Source organism: Nelumbo nucifera, chromosome 5 (assembly GCF_055504915.1).
Source record: "Nelumbo nucifera cultivar China Antique chromosome 5, China Antique-T2T, whole genome shotgun sequence".
NCBI classification, from domain to species: Eukaryota; Viridiplantae; Streptophyta; class Magnoliopsida; order Proteales; family Nelumbonaceae; genus Nelumbo; species Nelumbo nucifera.
In genome coordinates, this window is record NC_142653.1 from 12,818,511 (window position 1) to 12,845,545 (window position 27,035).

General features: G+C 37.7%; 1 protein-coding gene across 2 annotated transcripts; it reads right to left on the minus strand.

The window, feature by feature from the left end:
* Positions 1-1,222: 1,222 nt before the first annotated feature.
* On the minus strand, positions 1,223-17,746 carry SQN (peptidyl-prolyl cis-trans isomerase / cyclophilin-40 (CYP40) / rotamase). Of its 2 annotated transcripts, XR_736620.3 has the most exons (10): positions 17,378-17,746; positions 14,229-14,729; positions 13,773-13,860; positions 13,572-13,624; positions 3,305-3,409; positions 2,723-2,798; positions 2,278-2,315; positions 2,121-2,193; positions 1,942-1,972; positions 1,223-1,462 (listed from the first exon to the last, which is right to left on the minus strand). XR_736620.3 is itself a non-coding variant. In XM_010270252.3 (9 exons), exons 1-8 carry the CDS (start codon positions 17,546-17,548, stop codon positions 2,140-2,142), a joined length of 1,086 nt encoding a protein of 361 aa, XP_010268554.1. In that variant the 5' UTR covers positions 17,549-17,746; the 3' UTR covers positions 1,223-1,462; positions 2,121-2,139. The 2 variants fall into 2 exon arrangements, 1 of the variants encoding a protein (XP_010268554.1); XM_010270252.3 differs by lacking the exon at positions 1,942-1,972.
* Between the last annotated feature and the right edge of the window lie 9,289 nt (positions 17,747-27,035).

Here is a 27,035-nt window from a genome sequence, read left to right on the forward strand (position 1 = left end):
GAGCCATCCATTTAAATCGAAAGATCAAACTGTTGGCCCAAAAACCAGTGGCCAAAGCAATTCCGGTTGCGGATTGGTATTTAAAACATTTATTAAAAATGTATCAAAATAGAAAATATAAATATAAAAAGAAAATAAATTTCCACAATGATAGAAACCATTCGGTGCACGTTAGCATTGAGCGAGCGGCCTTCAACTTCTTCTCTCTCGACTTGCTTTCTCCAATCCGAGCACAAGATGGATTCTCAAGTGAAGCTTCCACTAGGGGTTTTGATGAATTTCTAAATTTTTCTTGTGTTTGTGATCTAGAAACAAGGATTTGTTTAGGAATGTTATTATTGTATCTATGCTCTCTGTAATTGTTAAAAAAAAAAAAGAGTCGGAGAGAGATGAAGTAGAGATCGTTGCAGAAGAGGGAGAGAACACCTCAGGCTGGAACCGTTGCCAGAGATGAAGGAGAAATCGTTGCTGAAATCGTTTGAAAGCACTCTGTAATATTACCGGAGAGAGACATCTGTAGTATGCCATCGGTTAAAGAAGAGATCGTCTATCATCGGTTAAAGAAGAGATCATCTAAAAACTCTCTCTGGCAGAGAGAGAGAGAGAGAATGCATAACCATTGTCAGAGACAAACCTCTGCTATGCTGTCGAAGAGAGAGAGAGAGAGGGAAAAGATTAAGTGGACAATTGAACGGACATTGGGTATTTGAACTATGTCCATTTAGGTCCACTAATTTACTGGACAATCAAATTTTGGACCAGTCCAATCTGATGTAACACTTCGGACCATCCAAATCGGTCCAACTGGTTGCGATCCGGGCGGGGTCCAATTCGAACTCGGTCCATTGACAGTCCTATCAATGCGGGTTGCCCTCAAGTTGAGCTTGCTGAGCTTTGGCTCAAAAATCAGAATAAATCGTCTTCTGAACAAGGCTCAACCATGTGGGTGATGACAGTATTCTTTCTTGATGCAGGCATATCGTGATCGTGCAGGGGGGTCTGCATTCGACAATTGTCCTAGAGATCTTTTGTATGTTTTTGCACGAATGGTTGGGGTCGTTCTACACTTCTACCCCACTTTGTGTGTAATTTGCTTTCCTTGCTATTAAATAAATATAAAAAACGACCGCCATCAGTTTTACTACCTACAAGGCCCAGGTAATCCTCGACTCGACAGAGTCTAAAAAAGATCAGCATAAAGTGACAAAACTACAATCAGAAATTGGACCAGAAGAAATGATCCATTCTATGCCAAATAAGTAGTTCCGCACAGTTGTAGCAAAACTGTTTAGATGATTACAGAATTTATACGCATGGTAAATCAACTGCCGACCAATGACACTACTTAACGTACTCTTTTCAACACATAATAACCGTCTAAAACAAAAATGTGTTAAGCTCGCATTGTGTATGTTGTATTCACTCAAGGGGTCTGGTACTTATCCTTCGCCCTGTTCAAAACCTGTGGATAATAAATGAAACTATTATCAGACAAGAGACTATAAGTATTCCTAGAAATATACAGGTATATAACCTACACAATAATAAATGACAGACAACCAGGGGAAGTCCAATATGGTGGAACTTTGCAGAGAAATATCAAACTAGTGGATTTAACCGTGGTTTTCAAACCATGGTTGACACTGACAGTCGGACCGAAACCAGCCAAGCAACCAGTTCCGTTTCAAACCATGGTTGACTTGGTTAGAGAACCACTGACATTGGTAAATCTTATTTTTAAATATTTAAATTATGTTATGGGCTGAACTGTTCAGCCCAAAGCGGTTAGGCCTCTGGGTCGATATTTAATACCTTGGATTTAACATTACGAAGACGAAATGAGTATTGCAATTATCCAACAGGATCAAGTGTAACAATCACAAATTCACAATCTCCTGTACTGCCAATAAATCATTTATAAGACTCAGTTGATGGATTTACCCGGTTCACAGAAAAACAAGCCTCCTTAAGACTGCAACAGTAAAAGGAGGAACCAGTTTACAGTTCAGAATGTATATAAATCTGAAGAATCAATGAGTTCAAGAAATGATACTAGGTATTTTGAACCCAAAGGGAAGCCAGACTCAACATCAAGTGACGCCAAAAAGCATCTAACATACCAGAAGAATGCATAAACTGCTATTGGAACATTCTGGAATAAGCCTTTCTCTCCTGATTACGCCTATCAGCAATCTGAAATCCAATTTCAAGCTTAAAAAAGAGGTTCAAAATAAGCATATACTGCTTGAATGTTTCAAAATGGCATAATTCACTGACCTTCTTCCTTGCAGCAGCAAGTTCCTTCTTAATTCCACCTGCAAAGTGGAACTAGAAGTTAGCAATCAATTTCAGGCACGATGCAAACCCCCGGTCCAAACCTCCACCTCTATGAATATAGTTATACCAACAGTAATTTACACAACGTTTTTCGCTACAAGTTCGATTTCGGTAGTCAAGAGTGCCCATTTGATGGCCTTGCACATTATATTACCATGGACTCAATTGTACATAATCTTAGAGTTGTTGAAACAACAAACTCGAAGTACTGTTTCAACACGACTTAAAATCAAATAGCAAAAATTCCAGTGTTGAATTGTGTAGTCATCCGTTTCATGGTCTGCAATCTGGATTCCCAAGGACTAATACTGTTGAATTTCACCTTAATTTTACAATATTTAGAACATTATGAATAAGGAGCATTGAAACATTTTAAGTTACTGACCATCATTTGGCTCCAACTCTAACGCTTTCTTGAAGCTTTCAACTGCAGCATCTACATCATTAAGTGCCATGTACGCCTGATGGATCAACAAGACCAACGTTATTAAGCAATAAAAACCATTCTGAAACAACCAAAAATGAAATTTAATGTCTTCATTAAAACATTAATTTCAATACCCAGACATAACTGGAAATTATTTTTATTACAATACTTACAAAATTCTAAAAGCAGGTTGAGAGAATAAAAAATAATTCAGGCAAACCCCACAGGGAAGTGATCCTGCTAGTTACAATTCATGCATTAAAACGGTAGTTATAGGCTCACAAGAGAGATTTATGCATGTATGTATGCATGAGATGGACTGTTATTCTTCCCCATATGAAAACTTGATTTGTTTTACAATCGACTCTCTATTATTCCCCTTCAGACCTTTAACAGATTTAGAGTTGACACCTTCCTTGATTCTCTCCTCCATATATTATCCTATATTTCATTTTTGTTTGCTTCTTACGGTGGATTTTCTCATTGGTTTCTAATTGCTTCAGCTTGTGACTAAATCCACTATTGCCAGAAGATACCGACCTGGCCTTGGCGAAACAAAGCTTTCACATTATCCTCCCCGTCACGCATCGCAAAGTCAGTATCCAATAATGCTCCTTTCAAATCTCCCAACTTCAACTTACAAGCCTAAGCAACCATAACATATCAATTAGTCAGACACGAGACACTGAACAATGCCATCAGTAAAAGCACCATGAAAGCACTACCAAAAAACCAAAAAAAAAAAAAGTAAGATGCACCATGAGTGGATCATCCATAAAACAATCATTTTATAATTGCATGGAAGAAAAGTGTTACACCATAACAAGTAACAAAATTATCCATTAAAATCCTTCACCACAAACTCAATCCATTATAAGTAAACCACATTTATACAGATTCCCAAAAGTGACCAACATGGTAAACTCAGCAGTACACCCTCAGATTTTTTCTCATCATAAATTTTTTTGATAAATATTTTTTCTCATCGTAATTTAGGCTAGAAGTTAATTTGCATGTGGCATTATCAGTCTAAACATGTTACTAAAGATAATTGGATGATACATCACATCCCTTTCTTGTAGAATGGAAATGACACAGGTCATCTAGATAGATGATATAAAATTAAACCACTAATAAAGGTCTAGAAACTTATGGATTTTAGTGTTAAAATAATGGAAAGGTGGTAAAAACACCCAAACATTTCCACTAGCATATGATGCATGACCTATTAATATTGCTTACATATTGTTTTTAGTATTTACCAAACAAAATATAAAAACAAGCATTACATATTGTTTTTAGTTTTTTTGAAGATAATATTGCTTTTAGTATTTACCATCTCTTCAAATTTACTCTATTATTGACAGTCATCCAACTGTTATCAAATAACCAATTGACACAACTGTTGAATGCAGGCAAGGGAGTTAATCTATAAAGATCATCCAGCCAAATACCCTAAGCATGGAAAAAAGACTTCCAGCAATTATCCAGCAACCTGATTGCAAAATTCCAAAGATGATGACTACAAGGTGTAAAGCATATAAGTCTCTGAAACATGTTTAAAATTTCCATAAAAGTCCTAATATTTCCACAACATAGTTCCATTTCCATGGATATGGACATGAAATATTATTAGAATATGCATATTCCCCATTAAAAGCTATTGATGTTATGGTGTACAAAGAGAAAGCCTTGTAACACAAGTTAGTAACAATATATTGGATACAATGGGGTAGCAATGTTATTGCCCACTTAACGAACAAGACTACCACTTTGAGCCAGCTCAGTGATTTAAAAGGCACCTAGGCGCATTTTAGGGTAGGCGCCTCGCCCAGGTCCTAGGTACAGCCCATTCAAAAGGAGTACGCCTGGTGTAGTGGTGTGCCTTGCGCCTTAGCTCAGGCGTGCACCATTCGAAAATTTGCCGCTTTTTCCTTTTTTTGAGTCTGGCAGCTAGGTCGGGGGCGGAGCACCCATGCCATGCCCCTCGAGCCCAACCCAAACAAGTCCATGTTAGGGTCTTGAATTCTTAGTTTTCACACAAAAAACAATGATTTTATAGTTTTAATTGCTTTTAAGAAGATATTTTATTAGGATGAATGAATGGACAACATTACCAAATAATGAAGATATTTCACACAAAAAAATAATGATTTTATAGCCTAGGCGAGCCACATTTTAGGGTAGACGCCTCGCTTCGCTCACTCACCGAAGCTTCGAGAACCCCCTATTTGGTAATGTTGACCATTCATTCATCCTAATAAAATATCTTCTTAAAAGCAATTAAAACTATAAAATCATTATTTTTTGTGTGAAAACAAAGAATTTAAGACCCTAACATGGACTTATTTGGGCGTGCCTCGAGGGGTGTGGCACAAAGGTAGCTCGTAGAATTAGGAATGTAATGTCACATTACTTTATGCAATTGAGAAAAAAAGAGATTGTGGGTTTTATATCCTTGAAAATGTTTTAAATGTTTGATTTCATTTTTAAATTCTCATTTGAATATGCTTTACATATTATGTTTATGTATTTTAGTAGAAAACCTTATGTGCTGATTTCGGCCAAGCTTCTTGTGAAAGGAAGAGTAGAAAGTTGGGGATTTCAGCAAGAGACAGAGGAAAGGGAAGAAAAGAGAAGAAGGTCGACTATGATAGATTAACTTAACCCTAGCCGCCAACCCCTCACTCTATTTATAATTAACTTAAGTATGAGATATTACAAAGATGCCCTTAGTAGGGCGGCAACTCAACCTAAGTAATTACAGCTCTTTAAAAAATAAAAACTAATGGGCCCAAGGCCCAACAACATCTTAATTTAAAAAGAAATAAACTAAACACAAATCGGCCCACTCAACACTCCCCCTCAAGTTGGGAGTAGATGTCATACATCCCCAACTTGCGTAGATCATGCTCCAGCTTATTCTTTGCAACGCCTTTTGTGAAGACATCAGCAAGCTGCAGATCAGAAGAAATGTATGGAAGACAAACTTTTCCAGAAGTTACCCTTTCTCTGATAAAATGTCTATCTACTTCAATGTGCTTAGTTCGGTCATGCTGGACTGGATTATGAGCAATATTAATTGCTGCCTGGTTATCGCAGTATAGCATCATAGGTTCTTCTGCCTGAACACCGATTTCTTCCAATAGAGAACGGATCCAGAGAAGTTCTGAAACTCCATGTGCCATGGCCCTATATTCGGCTTCTGCACTTGATCTTGCCACAACTGTTTGTTTTTTACTCTTCCATGAGACTAGGTTGCCCCCAACTAAGGTGCACACTCCTGAAGTTGATCTTCTGTCATCGAGGCATCCTGCCCAGCCCGCATCTGTATAGGTTTCTAGCTTGAGCTGTCCATGATCAGTAAACAATATGCCTCAGCCTAGATGTCCCTTCAGATAAGCAAGAATCCTGTCAACTGCCTTCCAGTGCTGGTCTCATGGAGCATGCATGTATTGGCTCACTACACTTACTACATAGGAGATGTCCGTTCTTGTCATGCACAAGTATAGTAGCCGACCCACAAGTCTTTGGTACCTCCCAAGGTCCTTTACCGGTTCACCTTCTAATGCACTGATTCTATGGTTCTGATCAATGGGGGTGCTAGCTGTCTTTGTTCCAAGTTTCCCTGTTTCTTGGAGGAGGTCCAAGACATACTTCCTTTGAGAGATAAAAATTCCATGTTTCGATCTTGCAACTTCAATGCCTAAGAAGTATCTCAGTTCTCCAAGGTCTTTAGTCTCAAATTCCTTATGCAGGTTCCTCTTCAGACTATCAATCTCACTCAGGTCATTCCCAGTAACAACAATATCATCCACATAAACAATTAGGATTGACACCAAGGATCCCCTGCGCTTCACAAACAAGGTGTGATCAGATTGAGTTTGAGTGTAGCCAAAAACAATCAGGGCCTTTCTGAATCTGTCGAACCATGCTCTAGGGGATTGTTTCAAGTCATATAGTGACTTCTTCAGCTTGCATACCTTTCCCTCTTTAGCATTATCACAAAAACCAGCTGGAAGATCCATATACACCTCATCTTGCAGATCCCCATTTAGGAAAGCATTCTTCACATCCAGTTGAAACAAGGGCCAAGAGTATGAGGCAGCAAGAGAAAGGAGTATCCGAACAGAGGTCATCTTTGCAACTAGTGCAAAGGTCTCTAGATAATCAATGCCATAGGTCTGTGTGTATCCTTTTGCAACAAGTCTTGCCTTGTACCTCTCTATGCTTCCATCTGCCTTATGCTTTACTGTGTAAACCCATATGCATCCAACTGTCTCCTTGCCTTCTGGTAGGTCCACAATCTCCCATGTCTGATTCTTAATCAAAGCCTCCATCTCTTCTTGCATAGCTGCCTTCCACTCAGGTTTGGAGAGAGCCTCACTAACACCCTTGGGTATAGACACGAAATCAAGAGAAGGGAGAAAAGCACAGTAGGAAGGAGAAAGTCCATTGTAGGATAAGTATTGTGATATGCAATGAGCAGTGCACTTCCTCTTCCCTTTTCTAAGAGCAATAGAGAGATCAAGGTTATCTATAACAGTGTTAGTAGGACCAATGGAAACTGAAATAGTAGAGGGATCAAGAGAGATACCTGGATCTATACCAACCGAATCTGGAGTCTCCAAGGGATCGACAGGAAGTGGTGTGAGTTTTGCTGTAGTGGAATCAACCTCCTTATGAAGTATCTGTCGTGAGTAATATTGTGAGACGGAACGCAAAGGGGGGGGCAAGGTAGGTGACATCGGATGGTTGTCAGGCACAGTAGTAGGCACAGGAACTGGAACTGGGAGAGGGATAAACTGCTGACTTACTTCCCCAAAACACTCCCCCTGAGAAGGATTCCTTGAGAAGAAATATGTAGATTCGAAAAAAGTGATGTCCATAGTAACAAACTAGTTCCCAGAGACTGGATCATAGTAGCAGTACCCTTTTTGATCCTCTGCATATCCAAGGAAGACACATTTCTTTGCCTTGGGATCAAGCTTCGAACGGTAAGGACCAAGAATATGCGCAAAGCAGGCACACCCAAACACCCTTAGAGGAATATGAAACATCTCCCCCTGAGGAAAAAGAAAGTTGAATGGAGTATTGAATCCAAGTATACGAGAAGGCATCATGTTAATCAGATATACTGTCGTGAGAACAGCATCACCCCAAAAACGAACCGGAACTGTCGCTGTGATCATCATGCTTCTTGTCGTCTCAACAATGTGTCTGTTCTTTTTCTCTACAACACCATTCTGTTGTGGCCTGTAGGAGCAGCTACTCTGATGGACAACACCATACTCCAACAGATACGAGGCAAGATGTCTCTCAAAATATTCCCTAGCATTGTCAGATCTTAACATCTTGATTCTAGTTCCAAACTGTGTTAATACCATCTGATGGAATTGTCTCACCCAGGATGGTACCTCATCACATGATTTCATCAAGTAAATCCAGGAATATCGAGAGAAATCATCCACAAACAGGAGAAAATAGCGATAGCCGCCCATAGAGGGAACATAATAAGGGCCCCACACATCCGAATGAATAACATCAAAAAGAGAAGAACATCTTTTATTACTCAGTTTAAAAGAGTGTCTACAATGCTTTCCAAATTCACAACCTTCACACTTCAACCTTGACAGAATTACAGACTCGAACAGTTTTGGAAACAAAGAACTTAAAGAAGAAAAAGACAAATGGCCCAGACGATTATGCCAAAGTATAATCTGATCCACAAGTTTTGACTCACTGCCCTTGCAAACATGATGACTTTGGTGAATTGGAATATCCAGAAGGTAGATTCCATTCACTTCACGACCACTCCCAATCGTCCTCTTTGAATCCAGATCCTGCAAAATACAATGTCCAGGAGAAAAAATTACTGAGCAGTTCAGATTCTTAGTCAAACTACTAACAGATAACAAGTTGGTGCTCAATCTAGGAACATGGAGGACAGAGGGTAAACAAATGGAATCATTAATCTTGATAGATCCCTTACCAGCAATAGGAACATGGGATCCATCAGCTGTGGAGACCCTATCTCTGCCAGAATTGTGCTGGTAAAAGGAGAAAATGGTGGAGCAATGGGTCATGTGCTCTGAGGTTCCAGAGTCTATAATCCAAGGAGATCTCTCCTTACCTGAAGCAGAAACATAATTTGCAATGACATGTGGACTACCTGTGTGGGCAAGGGAGGTAAAGTGAGTTCCACCTGTGCTACCTGAAGAAGAAACAGCACTTACCATAGCAGACTGATCAGTCATGAGATTCTTCATCATTACATCCCTCCTGCACTCCTCCCCTGACACGAATGCATATGCTTGGGAGAGAGTGACACTGTCCCTGGAAAGAAGATGCTGTCGTGCAATGTCATACTCAGGGTTAATTCCAGCAAGGAATTCGAACACCCTATACTTCTCTAAGTGTCTTTGATAGGTAGTTGCATCCTTGGTGTTTCCCAAGCAAAGGTCTCTAGATGATCAATCTCCTGCCACAGGGTCTTAAGGACTGAAAAATAAGCTGCAACAGATCTATCTCCCTGCCTAGTAGCAATAATCTGATTTCTTAGTTGATAAGCCCTAGCAACATTCTCCTTCTATGAATAGGTCTCTGCCACCCCATCCCATATCTCCTTAACAGTGTTTGCCCATAAAAAGTATTTACTTATATGTGACAACATAGAATTACACAACCATGTCATTACCATATAATTTTCTTGCACCCATCGGGAGTTGCCAGTTTCGGGTTTTACTTCTTCACCAGTATACCCCAAATTTCCACGAGCCCCAATGGCCATCTTTGCAGATTGAGACCATTCCAAGTAATTTGTACCATCCAACCTAACTGTAGTAATGGTTCTGGCTCCGAAGGGGTCTCCAGCACCTCCTTTCACTGGTCTCATTTCATTCTCGGGCTTATATTCAACTCTGTGTCCCTCCATGTGTCTCAAAGAGGTACAGAAAACAGCTAAAAAATGCAACAAGAATAAACAGAATACCTTCTAGAACCAACGACACTCCTTTGGTGTCCTGGACTTTCTTCCCACGAAAGATTCCTTTTCGGCGAGATGGGGAGAAGAGAGAGAAGAAGAAATCGCCCTCTTTAGAGGCCTCCAAACCACATGGAACTTGAATCGCCCCTTACAAAAAACCGAGAGGAACCCTAAAAAAAATAGGGTGCCACTACCTAGGTCAAAATTGAAGAGTCCAACAAAATCAGGACTCTTCCCCTTTCTCCAGTTTTTCCTGATTCTGATGAGAAACCCTAAACCAGCTACAGGGCATACAGATCCACCAAGAAAATCCAAAAACTGGGCTTACCTGAAAGCTTCGATCAGCCTCTTAAATCTCCATGCAGTCGGCCGATCTAGGGCTACAGGAACGAATCTCTTCAAGAACCTTCAACCCGCTCTGATACCAAGTAGAAAACCTTATGTGCTGATTTCGGCCAAGCTTCTTGTGAAAGGAAGAGTAGAAAGTTGGGGATTTCAGCAAGAGACAGAGGAAAGGGAAGAAAAGAGAAGAAGGTCGACTAGGATAGACTAACTTAACCCTAGCCGCCAGCCCGTCACTCTATTTATAATTAAGTATGAGATATTACAAAGATGCCCTTAGTAGGGCGGCAACTCAACCTAAGTAATTACAGCTCTTTAAAAAATAAAAACTAATGGGCCCAAGGCCCAACAACATCTTAATTTAAAAGGAAATAAACTAAACACAAGTCGGCCCACTCAACAATTTTAATTTTAGATAATAGGTTTTTTAAACATTTATTTTAAAACTTAAGTTTATATTTTTATTAAATATTATGCTTTATAATTTTTTGCTTTTTTTTAATTGTGCACCTCGCCTTGTGCCTTGCGCCTTTTATGCACCTTGCGCTTTTAAAACATTGAGCCAGCTCGAAATTCTTCTCAAACATGACATTAAATCTTAGTTTTTATTGTATAATAAATAGTTGCTTGATCTATTAGAATTATTTGCATTTTCTATGAGTTCTGATTTTCTTTAACTCACTCTAATAATGCAGTTTTGATAATTTGGAACAAGATAATTATTTAAAAGGGACTACTTATGCATTTTTATCATGACATAAAATAGCATTCTATATTTTTACATATTCCACAATATTTTCAGCATTTTTATAATTCTTACAATATTTGCATACAGTATTTCTGACATTTCCAACATGTTTCGTATATTTGGGTGACTGATATTTCCACCACCATCGACATTTTAATCTTTGACTTGGACTTCCCTATAGATGGCATGATCTGGAGATACTCAAACCCTAAAAAACTCATCAACATCTACTGATCCACACAGCTTCTCAATTAAAATTAATACCCTCCACGGCAAGGACTGGAGGTGCTTTTGGTAATGTACCAAGGGCGGTTTTGTTGGCCTACTCAGTCCCCATTTGGGAGTGCTTATTTTTAAGAACTTTCTGGAAAAAGTGCTAATTTTAGGTTGGGACCACACCAATAAGCACTTATATGTATTTGGGAAATAAGCCCAGATAAGCAGTTGAGGAAATAAGCCTGTTTTGAAACAGCTCAAAATGTTGACCTTTTTTTAAGCGCTTTTGAAAAAGTGAACATATTTCTCACCCATCATGGCCCACCTCGTAATTTTCAAAATACCTATACTTAGCCTATTTGAAAGCACTCTTTTTTTATAAGTGAACTAAAATTTCATTTAAAAAAGGATACAATCTTAGTAGGTTTTTACTTAAGCACCTGGCAACAAAAAACAAAAACTAAACTAGAGATTGTCAGTTGTCTACATTACAACTTTGTAATTCGGAAGACAGCTCCAAATTACTCTGACCATCTTACATCCTCCAAATCTTGGCTATATAGGGAAAATCTCTGCACATGTCCTCGGCTGAAAATTCCTAACCCCAAAAAGTATTGTGAAGAGCTTCCAAAAGAACCCATTGATTTTACATGAAATGAAGAGCTGGCAGACCGATTCCTCATTTTCTTTATACAAATAACATGTGCGCAAATGCTAGTCATGTCAAATCCTCTTTTCTTCAAATGATTCACTATCAAAATCGTGTCCACAGCAATCAACCAAGCAAAAGCTTACATCCTAGGAAGAACCGAGTTACCTATAGCTCCCACATTTGCATGCAGATTGCACTATAGTGGGCCTTGCCTGCCTGGCCTGGAATCCCTCAAAAGGGAAGCCCAGCATAGCCCATGGTCCGAGCCCTGGTGGGCCGTGCCAGACAGGGTCATGGGAAACATGATTTTTTTTGGAAAAAAAAATGAAAAAATAAAAATAAAAATGTTAAGATAAATTAACAAGATAATCAAGAAATATGATTTTAATGTATACAATTGTTCATTTGTTCATATATGAGCACAGTGCCAGGCCAGCTCATGGGCTATGCAGGCACAACCCAATTGTTCATGTTGTGTCGTGCCAGCTGGTGGGCCTCAAAACACCTGCCAGCAGGCCCAAATTGTGTTGGGTTGTGCCAACCCACTTCACAGCTCTAGGGTTACCCCACACCCCTTCAATTTGGTTAAAGTCCACCTATTTCCTGCACAATGCTGAATAACAAGATTTAACAGTAAACTTTTCATTTGAACACATTTTCCACCATAACTCATCCCTAGATTGGGCTAAAAGCTTCACCCTTTCCAACTTCTCCAAAAGATTTAGACACACTTCAAGTTCCCTGTCAACTTATTAATAAGCACTTATAATATAAGCACTCAAACGATCACTCAGACCCTATTGACTGGTCTGACTCTCTCAGGACTAGGACAAAAACATTGTTGTCAAAGTATTTGAGTTATAACAGTTTTAAGGATTCAGCATGTGGAGATAAGGAGACTTTCATATGGTAATCAGCTGGCTCAAAGATGATGGTGAGGGCCTACGAAGATCCGAGGCATTGAAGGTGAACATGTATATAATCCAGGGGGATCTGGCCAATTCCCTAATAGATATGTGGGTGTGGGTGTTCCAGATAATTTTCAAATCTGTTCAGTTGTTTTGGTTTTTTATGAGTAATAGTTAAATTTTATTAATTCAGAAAACAATTTAGAATTGTAATTTCACACAACATCACATGGAGAGGTGAGAGCTGCAGCCCCTCCCAAAAGCTTACAAGTGAACTAGGAATAAATTACAGAAATCATAGCTGATCAAAAAACAGTTGTGTAATTTATCAACGTGTCTCAGTCAATCCTGTTAAATAATTAATAGAAAAAGAACTTAATAGGTTCTAGCAGAATACATTTTAGGAAGTATCCACCATGGTTTCTTGAAAATGAAAGGAAAAAAGAAATGAACCACTCCATGTGCATGCCAGTATATAAGATTTTCACAGCTAACATTGATCATAAAATGAGGAAGCCTAAAAGTTGCACCCAAGGTCCTTTGACATTGACATTATCTGCAAAAGGCTTAACCATGACTAGTGCAAAGGCACATGCTATGCACGTGTGCAAGTAAATGGTAAAGATATAAGTTGACACCATATAATCAATTTAACTTTTATAATTTGTACCAAAACCAAGGCAAGTATCCACTTTATAACAGTATAGATGCTAATGATTTGACTTCAATAAACAAGAGCAAAAACTTTGCACTTCTGGCAAACTGATTGCACATGGACAACTACTTTACCCAGAAGTTGTTTTGATGGTTCTCATCTTTTCATACAATGAACAATTATCATTGCATATTCTTTTATAACTCTTTTTTATCCACTCAATTTGCAATTCACGTTCTCTTTAATGGAACTATCATTTCAACCAAAAAAAAAAAAATCTTCAAATGGTTTGTGGCCTTACAGAACTATTTGTAAAAATCTGTGACTTTGTCTTTCTCAAATAGGAGCTCTTCTCTGTGTAAGGACAGGAAAAAAATACACATCAGATAGAAATTAGGGCATATAATGACAATAACATGGACTAACAATCCCCAACCCCCCAAAAAAGGATATTGCTCTCCAGCATATATCCCAATATTACCAGAAAAATAAAATGCCTCACCTTCATCAATGTCCTCTTTCTCCCAGCATACATCCAAATAGCGCAAAGCCTTCCGGTACTTCCTAAGAGCCATCTTATAGTCTTGCTTCTGTATGCAGTAATAATTGAGATTAACCAAATAGAAAAAGTACTCAAAATGACATACAGAATCAGAGAGGAAGAGGGGGGAACTACATTCCATTTCCAAAATTCCTTCATCACCTACTGGCTCTTAAAGTAAATCAACTTCAGAAAAAAAAAAAGAAACATATATATGCCATAATGCCAAACATGATAAATGAAGTCTAAATCTAAACTAATTACCATGGCATATATGCCTAATACATTGTGCCTCATGATTGAACTCTAGGTGTTTTCCATGACATCATCTTGAGATGATCATCAGGAGTAAGTATTACATTAAAAATAAACAAAATCTTAAACAGAGTTCATCTTGACAATGTTAACAGAAATTACTTTGTAGTGTTCATTCCCAAAAGCTTTGGCAGAGTCCACAGCAGTCATCCACCAAGAAATTTCATTTGGCTTCTCATCAAGGTCAGCTGGCCAATCAGGATAAGTATCACCATCTTTAAAAAAATTGCATATTCCATCATCTGCCCCTTCAGGAATTTCTCCACAATCCGCAATAATAACATCAACTGTGGGATAATCACCATCACCAGTAGTAACATGCTCAATGGAACGAACCACACCCATTCCTTTAATTACTTTCCCAAATACAACATGCTTTCCATCTAGATGAGAAGTTCGTGTGGTAGTAATAAAAAATTGAGATCCATTGGTGTTAGGCCCAGAATTAGCCATCGACAACATTCCTTTTCTCTCGTGTTTTAATTCAAAATTCTCATCTTCAAACTTCAGTTCATATATGGATTCTCCCCCAGTACCATCCCCAGCAGATAAGTCTCCACCTTGTATCATAAAACCTTTGATGATGCGATGAAAACGAACACCCTAAAATGAACATTAAACTATAATTAGCAAATTGGATGAGACAGAGCCACTAGCAATATGACTAAAAAAAGAAAATATTTAATCTACATGACAATGAAAAAGGTCAAACAATGCATGTACTAACAAAATTAAATTCAGAACTAAAGCAAAAAGCAAGGTAAAATACAGATGATATGTAATCATGGATCATAATTCCTAATATGTTTTTAAAGATAGCAACAACTCCAGGAGCGTATAGTTTCCCTTTTAATGGCAATATTTCAAGTCATAAGCCATAAATATGTGGAACCCACTAAAGAACAACCATTTTATCCAAAGACAGCACCAGATCAATTTTAGATATTGCATGGCGCTAATGACTTCTAAGTCTGTTATAATTTAGTCCTTTCTTCAAACCTGAAAATCATCGAACACAAATAGCACATTCAAGAACCATAAACTTTATTAATGAGTAAAAATATTAAAATTTTAGTAATTAGTAGCCAAATAGTGGGAGCAGAGCAGACTAACCTGTCACCTCCTCCAACTCATTAAATCCCACCATAAGTAAAAGAAAATTAAATGAACCTATGTAAAACCTGGGCACTCAATGGAGAAGGCATAAACATGTCATTCTTATGCTATTTCCTTAGGTGCAGTGCAATTGTGCAAAATAATGATCCAGTGCAGTACCACTTACCTTTCACATAAAATTAAATTTTTTTGGACGGATATGTAAGAGCATAGAGTCACAAACCACCATAGACCCGGCTAAGTCCACTCAGCTCAGTCCAATTTGGTCTGGTCTAATAATTAACCTAGGAAATCATGTGTATCGCTCAGGGTCCCCTCACTACTCTCTCTCCTCCACCGCCTTCAACCTCTCCCCACCAAGATTCCAGAACAAGCAAACTACAGCAGCTCAATCCCTTGCCAGAGGGTATGTAGGCAGCCCCTCCAGGGGTTACGCCAATTCCTTCTCTCCCCTTTCTTTTTCCCCAGTCTTCCAGTTAATTCACCACTGTTCTTAGACTTTCGAAGCCAACCTCCTTCGCCAAACCCACCGACCTTACAAGATAAATTAAGATGAAGAAACGAGAAGCAGCAAAGATAAGGAGAATCCTAGTTTAGGACTCGCTTTCTCAGAGCACCTAACTTACATTGGTCTTTTCCAAGATCAGTTATGAAACTGCTGACTAGGTGGAGGGTAAATGGCTTAAACAAAAATGGGAGGCAATATCTAGCGCTCCATCCTGGCTGCAACAATTTGGACTATTTGGATAGCAATAAGTGCAAGAGTTTTTGAAAACAAAAGCTCTTGGGTAGAGCCATGGAGGAGATATTTAAAAATGGTTGTGGGGAAAGTGGTGTCTTGGGTTTTGAAGTATCCAATGATGTTCAAATGACCTTTTTTCTAGATTGTACCTGTTTGGGGAGTAGAATGGAGGCTATGGTTTTTATCCATTCTCATGGGGTAGGGGTGGGGGTTGGGGGATCCTTACTCTTTATGTACAATCTCTCACTTTATTTGGCAGATTCAGCCCACTCCATTCGCTCATTTCTGTATCTTCAAGTTTATAATCTCTTCATCCAACAAAAGCATTAAGCAAACATAAGTTGCCATGGGGATGGGATTAAAGAGCGAAAATCAAATTCATTTTGGGGTTCCGAACATCATAATCAGAGTAAAGTTGATATCTGGAAGAAAAGGTCAAAGTCAATCTTGAATAGCCTAATGTTTGGATTTTGGAAAAACTATGTTATGCTAAGCTTCATCGAGTTGAAACTTGAAAAACATATAACTCTAGCAGTCTGGCCCATCCAAAAGAAATCCCAAATGGAATGGATTATCGTGATTTTGTTCATACTCGTAGTTTCAACTTTCAACTGTAAGCAGCTAAATTTGCTAGACATAAAGGATGATGGTACAGAAATACAAATTCAGTCTTTACTGTATTCCACGTGTTCAAGAATTTCCCCTTTAGTCTATTTGTTTTTTTCCTAACCATGAAAAGAAAAACTGTGCGACCAATTTTTCCGTACAAAAACGAACTCGAGAGGAAGTACTCCTAACCAAATACGCCTGTAAGCTAATCCGTGCTGAACTGCTAATTATATATTTATATCAAATCACAATGAAAGCCTTATGAACACTTGCTTCAACTCGAATTATAAATTGCAAAAATTATCCAATACCGGATTGTTGTCTAAAGATCCAGAGAATATTTTATTGCAGTGTCGATACAACACTAATATCAATAACAAATTTACGGTCGAATCCGGCGAAACTACAAATGTATGTGGAAGTAAAACAGACAAAGGAAAACAACAACTATGATTTTTCATTGATTCCTCAAAGAAAATACTGTTATAAGAAGCAAAATATCGAGAAGAGAAGGAGAAAAGAAGTTGAATATCGAAAGAAAATGATTTGCAGACAATTCATGAGTCAAGCCAACAATTCCCTCAATGCTGAAAAGGACAGTAATACCCCTCGACTAACCGGAAATCACGAACTTTAAAAGAAAAAACTTTTTCATTATTATATTCTTTCCAAAAGTAAGGGTAAACGGTGAGATACAACCAGTTTTTTTCTTCTTCTTCTTCTTTGGAAAAGGAGAGAGACCAGCAAAGTTGGAACAGAGAAATACAGAGAAAGAAAAGAAAACCTTGTAATGGAGAGGAGCACCAGTCTTTGGACCAATGCCCTTCTCGCCGGTGCAGAGAGCCCTGAAATTCTCCGCCGTTTTGGGCACCACATCTTTGTATAGCTCCACCACTATCCTTCCTTCGAGCTCACCTCCAATGCTTACGTCTAAAAAGCACCGCGGATTCACCATCTTTCCCCCTCCCTCTCACTTTATCTCTCTCTCTCTCTGAATCTCTCTCACACAGACGCGCAAACGCTCAAAGCTGCTGCTGCTGCTGCTGCTTCGAGAGTGGATGATGGAGTTTATCGCATAAAGCTAAAGAAAACCCTAATCTCGCTTTTCTGCTGAAGCTTCGAGACTTCCGAGTTGCCCCTCCCACTTCACTGCAATATTCAATTCAAACACCCACTATTTATTAAGGGCTTACTCTAATATGCGCGGCGTACAGTGCTACACCTATTTATTTTCCCCCCTCTTTTTCAGTTTTTTCCCTGCAAATGTACGGCGGGAGAAGAAGGATGAGAAGGGTGGTGGGGGGACAAAAGGAGTGTGTGAGAGGACGACTCAGATTTTCAGTTGGTCGCCAGCTGGCATCTCTAAATGTCCTTGTCAACGATGATTTTACTTGTGTATTTTTTTTAGCAACCCACCGTTGCAATCTTGTAGCATTCACTCTCTAGTATATGACAAAAGGAGGCAACCAGAGTGGTGTAGAAAATGCGCACTGTGCGCATCCTTGTTAGCGCCTCCAACTATCCTATTGTCGCCCGCTATTGCGTTGATTGCTGCCCCGACCCCGACCCCTTCTCGTCTTGTAAATGATAACTTTTTCATTCAATGTTTTTAATTCGCCTTTGACCCGGTCGGTCGAACCGTTATCCGGAATTCCGGGTCTGATTCAGTCAAGACCCGTTAGATGGTCAAAATTGTTAATTTAGTTAAGAACCAATCAATTCAGCTGGATTAAGTGTTGATTCATTCAGCCTAGTGATCGGGTTGCCGTTGCAAGTTGAATGCATATGAAATTTATATAAAATTTTTGGAGGTCATAACTTTGCATTTTAATATCTTATCGGAATTTTTTTCTTTTTTGTAACTTTTCAAGATCTATGTGGCCTTATGTGATGTAGGCGCTTTTCTCCGCTATTTTTGCAAATAAAAAAATTGGCCTCAAATTACAAATTTTAATATTTTATAAATAAAAAAAATAAAAACTGAATTAAAAAATATATATTAAATATAAAATAATACATATAAGACATTTGAAACATATTTATCCATTATTTATTGTTAAATATATATTTATACATATATACATATATACTTAATATATATAAGTAATGATGTGGCATGGTCTTTGGACACATCTCATTTTATAAATCGGAAACATCTCTACCGTCCATTGTATAAGGTTATCTTTGTCTTTTCATATGTATATTTTTTTCTCGGATTTGCCCTAATTACTCTCTTAAGTCTTATCCTATTGAGTCACGATTTCTATTTTGGGTTTTTCAACCCGGTTTACTTGAATATGATAAGTTTGGAATTTGTAAATGATCGGACCGACCGTAAATGGGTGTGGGGAAAATGGTCAAAACTGGATCCGGGTGAAACCTTTTAGTTCAGATTTCATAATTTTATATTCAAAAACTCGCAGCTTCTCTCTACTGCCTTCCCACTTGTGTATTTTGTCCAAAGAGCGCCATCTCATCGAGTCCCTATTGGGCAGCCGACACAGCCAGCCAGCCTACCACGATATGAAACAGAAGTGACGTGGCATATAACAATTGTCTCCATGTTACAAGTAAAACTGCAGACGATTTAAGCATGACAAGACATGCCCAACTTTTCTTTGGACCCATGCAGCTGTAGTGTAGGACTAACGAAACCAATTGCTGTTATGCTGTATAAATCACTCTGTTCGGTGTTCACCATCATTTTTGTGTTGAATATTATATGCATACAGATATGACATGTTCTCTAAGGAAAAATTTTCAATGAACTTTTTTCCCTTTTCATGGTTAACATCAAAGCAAATTATAAAGGATGAAAAACAAATAGGAGTTCAAATCTTTTTAATGTCGTCCAATCAAAATGAATGCAACTCGGGCTGGGATGAAAAACAAATAGGAGTTCAAATCTTTTTAATGTCGTCCAATCAAAATGAATGCAACTCGGGCTGGGCTGAAACATTATGAGTTCGGCTTCAATTAGGGCAAATTCTGTTCGGGCAGTTTTTTCTGCCTTGCATTGAGAATATCTCCATACTGGTATGCTTTATATTATGACGAGATATTTCTAATATAAGGTTGAAAAAGGCTGTTAGAATGGTGTGGGCATGAATTTGCCTTGACTGAAGCCGGTCTCAAACATTCTACACTGCTTCTGGCCCAGGTCCATTCAAATTTGACAAAATCCCAACCAGCCAATCCAAGCCCACCCAAGTTGCACCTTAATTACATGTTAACAAAAGACTAACCAAGTAACAAAAAAAAAAAAGACTAAAATTACCTACAAATATAATATCATTTCATGGAGGAATAAGCGAACCAACATGAAATGCATCAATATAGTTCTTAAAATTCATAAAGCAAGCCACCTTTAGAAAACTGTTTTACAATAAACATGAAATCAAAATTGTTTTGGTTGACCATAAAAGAATAATATATCAAATGTATTTTCTTTTTTAGTTTATTGCTTTAGTAGAAAGGTTTGAACAACCTTATTGATATAAAAAACTGCAAAAAGAAAAAGAAAAAAGAAAATAAATAGAATAAAAGGTTTCAGCTAAGAAAGAGAGAGGGATAAAAGAAAATGGGAGAATCGCATAATTAGGTCTGATCACCCCTTTCATTGGATTATGTACTCATAAATAAAAGAGTACAAAGATTAGTATGCCCTTAGTAAGTTGGCTATTTGTGAGAACTTTAAAAAGAAAACGAAAAAAACACTTAACTTAAAACGTAAACTAATGGGCCTAAGGCCCAATAACTCTCAAACTATGCTATGTAAATAAAAACAAGTTATATCAACCTAATATTGTTAGAATAAGACTGTGTTTGATTGAACATTTAAGTAAAAAAATGAAAGCAACCAACAAAAGACTTTCAACAGAGAGAAAAAAATAACTGAAGTTGCCTGATGAACTCTTGGAAAGATTCATATCAGATTTTTAGAGTGGAGCTCTGCAATCCTAAGTTTCCTTTATGGTCTGATACTCGAGGTCTTAAACTGCAGGAAGTATTTCTTCTTTGCTTTCTTATATTTCTTTGATAACTTAGCTCTTTACTATTGTTATGTTATATAGTATATTTTCTAGTTATTCTATTAGTTTTAAATGAACAAGTTTCTATCTTCTGCTTCATTTTATTTATTCTGTTTAGTTTTTCAAGTTTTCTTGTTTCTTTTAGTTCTCTTCCTAGTTACTCATTATGGTTAGAATCCAGTTTCTTTTGGTTTTATCGTTTCTTAATCCTCATTTTTTTAGTTTCCCTTCTATTTCTCTATTCTCGAATGTCTTTTCGGTTGTCCCTTCTTTTAATTACTATAACCTATTTAATCTACATCTACCACTTGTGTTTTACTATCATCATCTCGGGCCTCAAAAATTCGGCAATCATTCTTTCTTCTTCTTCTACTTCACTTATTTTCTTACCCTTCCTTCTTCTCTTCCATCGCTTACCCCTCACCACTCTTATTATTTTCTTCTCTTCCTCCTCTGGTTTATCCTTCTCAACCCTCTTACCTTAACTATGGAAGACATTGATGCGTTAAAAGAAGCTTTTCAAAACATGCTTCAAGCTAAACCCATCCCTAGTATCAACTTTATCGATATCTGTCGCCATATTCCTGAAAACCTTCATGAAGATTGGTAGTTCTCTTTTATTTGTCATATTTTTCCTCATTTAACTGATAAGTTATCAGAACTAGAAGAAGGTCTCTATAACATGTGGCGTCTTGATGCTACTCGTCTCCTCTTAGCTCCCTTCCAACGAGGTCATTTCCGCTTGCAATTTCGTTATGAAGAAGACTTTGTTCTAATTCGGGACAATGGACCTTGGATATTAGATGGCCAAATGATTATCCTGAAACCCTGGGTTCCAGGACGATCGCAATAAGAATGGCATCTTAACCAAATTTAGATATGGGTACAGTTACATGATATCCCGTATGAAATCCTTTCCATAGATGTTGGTCGTCCAATATTTGAACGTATAGGTCCCTCCTGTCAAATTGTTGTTATTCGAAACTATATTAGAGCTAAGGTGTTAGTAATAATTGACCAGCCCTTTAATACTAGTTCCTTCTTCAGTGCTACCCACTGGGTAGTTTACAGATATGAAGACCTTCCCAATACTTGTTATCTCTGTGGTAAAGTAGGCCATATGTACCGGCGTTGTTTTCAGCCCCTTCCCTACATCACCGACCAAACCTATGAACAATATTTCAATGGCCGTTCCATGCATCTTCCAAGGCCCTGGCTTCGGGTTGAAATCCAAATTCATAGAATCTAGCACCGCCCCTCCTTCCGAGACTTTGTACACATCCCTAACCCAGTTCAAAATATTTAGTCCCCTGCAATCTCTGAATCACCAGCCTCACCTTCCTCTCCATCCCAAGTACCTCCTAATCCTACGGATTCAACCCTAGCTAGGGTTACTTCAGGCACCTCCTAAACCAATACTATCGCCCATGCTGCATCTGCCCTTCGAGTTTCCCCAGAGACCTACAATATGGCACTCCATGCTCAATCTGCCTTCAACAATATTTTTCCACCGAATCCTATGGGTGCCTCCTCTTCTCGGGGAAAACGTCCTCGTATAGACCTATTGCAGCATTTGGAAATACATGACTCTCTTGCTCTACCTATTTATGATAGACCAAAATCCTCCAACCAACGTAATCAAACAGAGAGGATCCTGGACATAGTTCCATCCAATCTGGTTTTGCCCAATAATACTTCAATTTTGACTATTGAAGCTTTGACATCAGTTGCACCTCTGACAGATCGTACAAATCATGTGAGCTTCGTTCTATTTCTTTCTTATTTGAAAAAGGCGGTGGTGGTTGGCCTGCAATAGCCATAAGACAGCCAATGTTGATCATCAATTGGAATTGCCGAGGGGCAGAATGTCCTAAAGCAGTTCAAGGTCTAGGGATTTTAGTTAAAGAATATCATTCTAATTTTCTTTTTCTTTGTGAAACTAAAATCCCTATTGACAAAATGCAATTGTTAGCAAACCACCTCAAGTTTGCTAACTCTTTCTTTATTCCACCTAAAGGACGATAGGAGGAAGAGCTATTTTTTGGAATCTAAATACTGCTTCTCTTTTTGTCACCATATCCATGTATGTCTTTTTTAATATTTCTTCACCTCCTCTTTTAGATACTTGGTCGTTAGGATGTATCAATGGACCTTCGGTGAAATCTCATAAAAATACTTTTTGGTCTAGCCGTCATCTCGATCTTCAATCGTTAGATTTACCTTATTTATTAATTTGAGATTTTAATGAGGCTAATCACGTGACTATTCAGGATCCTTCAACTTCTAATAGAACCCCTGGGCTTACCTCATCTCAATATTGTCACATGGTTCTAGACCAGAATCTGATGGAAATCAATATTCAAGGGGGCCATCTTAGCTGGTCCAATAAAATAATTGTGGGCCCAATCAATTGTACCTTAGACCAGAGTCTAGCAACCCCATATTGGATTTCTGCTTTTCCTCATGCTTCCTTACATTTGACAGCTCGTTGGGGATCAGACCATCACCCCTTGATTTTAAATTCTTCCTCAAAAGTAACCCAATATCCTAAACCATTCAGATTTTATGAGATGTGGCTTGCTGAAGAGTCTTGTTGATCTGAAATCATTAAAGGTTGGGATTGTCCTGCTATAGGGCATGCAAACTTCCAAATTACCACCAAATTGGATCGGATCAAATATAATTTAATCAATTGGCAGAAATTAAAGTTGATTGATTCCCAAACTAAATTAAGCCACTTGGAGTCCCAAATTATTCAAATAAAATAATCTAATCTCTGGGATAAGGATTTGCTAACTTCTTTATATAAACAATATGATGAAATTCAAACCCAAATTGAATGTTTCTAGGGATAGAGATCTATACAGCTATGGCTAAATCTGGGAGACAAGAATACTCATTATTTATCATAAAAGTGCTATTTGTCGCCAGAGAATGAATGAAATTCAATGAGTTAAAAATAACCAGGGATCTTGGGTTACATGCCATAAAGAGATTGCCAGTACTTTTCTTTCTTATGCTCGGACGTTTTCACTCACCAAGATTCCTCAGACATATCCTTTATTTCGAAAGTCATTTCCCTACCCTCACCACTGAGGATAATAATTTTTTGACTACCGTCCCTTCTAAAGAAGAAATTAAGTCGGCTCTTTTTAGTATAGGCAGTCTTAAATCCCCTAGTCCGGATGTTATACTTGCCCTAATCTATAAAGAATATTGGTCGGAAATGGGCATAGAAATCACTAACTTTGCTAAAGAATTTTTTTAGAACAAGAAACTCTTGAAAAGACTAAATCACACCTTTATTTGTCTTGTTCCAAAGAAAGATAATTGTACTGAGGTACAAGACTTACGCCCCATCAATTTCGGCAATGTCATCCATAAAATCCTTTAAAAAATTATAGGTAAAAGACTCTGTACTATCCTGGACAAGTGCATTTCTCCCAACCAATCAACCTTTATCCCAGGCAGACAAATGACACATAATACCATTATTGCCCATGAAATGTTTCACTTCCTGAAACATCATAAAAGGGGTATAGGTTACGTAGCTATTAAGCTAGATATGGTGAAAGCCTATGATAGAATGGAATGGTCCTTCATTATTGAAGTCCTCAAAGCCCTAGGCTTCTCTTTCAATTTTCGCCAATTTATTTTTGAATGTCTCTCTTCTGTCTCCTATTTTGTTCTCATAATGGTTCTTCTGAGGGTAAAATTATCCCTTCCCGAGGTCTAAGACAAGGCGACCCCTTATCCCCCTATCTTTTCATCCTTGCCATAGAATGCCTTACTCGTCTTATTTAAAAAGTATAAGCTGAGAATCAAGTCCAAGGCATTAAACTCTCTTATTGAGCCCCTTCTATCTCTCATCTACTCTTTGCCGATGATATTCTTTTATTTATGAGATGTCATAGAGATTAGGTGGATAATTTAAAGGGTATTTTAGACCTTTTTCATAATTATTCTGAACAACTTATTAATCTTGCTAAATCGGGAATCTACATCAGCAAGAATATTCACCATCGACATCAATGCATGATTAGGAGACAACTCCAAATGAAAAACCTTCCTGAATACTCCAAATATCTAGGGCTTCCTTTGATTTGGGGTCGTTCAAAACATAATTAGCTTCCCTTTTTATTAGACAACTTAAGGAACAAACTCAGTAATTGGAAAGTTGCTTCAATTAGTTAGGCAGTTAAGAGAGTCCTTGTCCAATATGCTCTCCAAACCATCAATAGCCATGTGATGACCCTAATCTAATTACCCCACAAAACTATATCTACCATAAAAAGTTTTTTTGGGGAAAAACAACCTCTAAACCTCATCCTTATCACTGGTGTTCATGGTTTAAACTTACTATTAATAAATCCCATGGAGGTTTAGGTTTTCAAGAGATTGAGCTAGTTAATTTAGTGTTTTTGAAAAAACTTGCCTGGAAATACCTCGATGAGCAGCATAAATGGTGGGTCCAAATTTGGAAATCGAAATATCTCTCAACTAATGAAGTTTTCCCCCACATAATTTCTTGAACCAGCTATTTCATTTGGAAACCTGCAACCAAAAAACTTCAACTACTTTTCCATGAAACAGAATATCTAGTTTCAAAATATTCAACAAGTCCTATTTCACAAGTTCTTGGGATCCAAAATAGTCGTAATTTCTATATGATCAAGCAACCTTTAATTACTGAATTATCCAATTTAAAACTTAATGATTTAATTCTTCATGGAACTTGGAACTTTTCGGTCATTACTTTAGTCTTTGATGATTCTCAAGCCACTGCCATTCTAAGAACCCCTATTTTACCACAAAATATCCCCACTACTTGGATCTGGACTAAACATCCTACTGGCAAGTTTTCTAATTCGGCTGCTTATGAGAATCTAATACAGGATAGTTTACCATCTTTAAATACTCCTATTCAATCTTGTATTAAGTGGATTTTGCGCTTTACTTGTCCTCCTCATTACTAGCTCCTTCTTTGGTGCATGATTTTTTATTACCTTCCTGTTAAATAAAAAAAATTTAAATGGTAATCAAGACCAATCTTGTGTCTTTTGTCATTCTCAACCAGATTCCACTTTACATATTTTCCTATCTTGCTCCTTCACTCAATCAATTCTTTTTACCTCCCCTTTGAACATTAATCTGAATGCTCCTCACATTCAAAATTGGTCTGATTGTATTATCCTTTTATCTCAAAAATTTTATAGTAAGCAGGATTTGATCATGGCTCTTAATTGGTATGCAATTGCTTTATGTTATATTTAGTTTGCTCGAAATGAAAAAGTTTTTAAAAGCTCAGATTGTTTCTAATATTTGGATCATCCATAAAACAAATTCTATTTGTAATCAAATCCGTGTTAAATCTTTTACTACAAACTTGGTTCATCTTCCTTCTCTGAAACTACACTTATCTCTTAATGAAAATATTGATTATATTATCTTCACATATGCTGGAAAAATATCTTATTCTATTTTTCTTATGGAGTTATATGTTTAACAAATCAATTGGAGTGTCTACATGTTATAGGAGGTAGGAGAACTTTGTCTTCGACCGAAGAAGAACTTTTTGCGTTACATCAAGGACTTCTGGTAGCACAACAGTTGAACAAAAATAATCCGATTTTAACAAGACAACATGATCTATCTTGGCATCTTTTGGGACTAATTATTGAAACTTGGAATTTATCTTTCTTCCTTCCTTTCTAGTTTAAAGTTTGTACATATTAACCGTACTTTCAATGTTCCTGCTCATGAACTTGCAAACTGGTGTAAAACTTCACAGCAGGAACATTTTTCTCTTTCTCACTACCCTTCCTTTCTTCCTCCTATACACTCTTTTGTATCTATCTCCTCTCAATACAAAGTTATTTTTAACTGTAAAAAAAATGTTATATCAACCTCAAACTCAACACTCACCCTCAAGTTGGGAATAAATGTCACATATTCCCAACTTGTGTAGATCATGCTCTAGTTTGTTTTTAGCAATTTATCGCAAGCAAACTTCTCCATATGTCACCCTTTCCCTTATAAAGTGTCTATCAGTTTCTATATGCTTCATCCTATCATGTGGAGCTGGGTTGTGGGCAATGTTAACTGCTGCTTGATTATCACGATATAGCATCATAGGTTTTTCGACTTGAACACCAATCTCCCCCAACGAGGAATGGATCCATTGGAGCTCTAAAACACTATGTGTCGTGGTTATGCATTTAGCTTATGCACTTGACCTTGCCACAACTGTTTGTTTCTTACTTTTCCATAAAACTAAATTGCCTTCGATAATAGTACAAAACCCTGATGTATATCTCTTGTTATCTAGACACCTTACCCAATCAACATCGTAAATCTCTAACTTCAATTATCCATAATCAGCAAACAACATGCCTCTACCTAGGTGTCCCT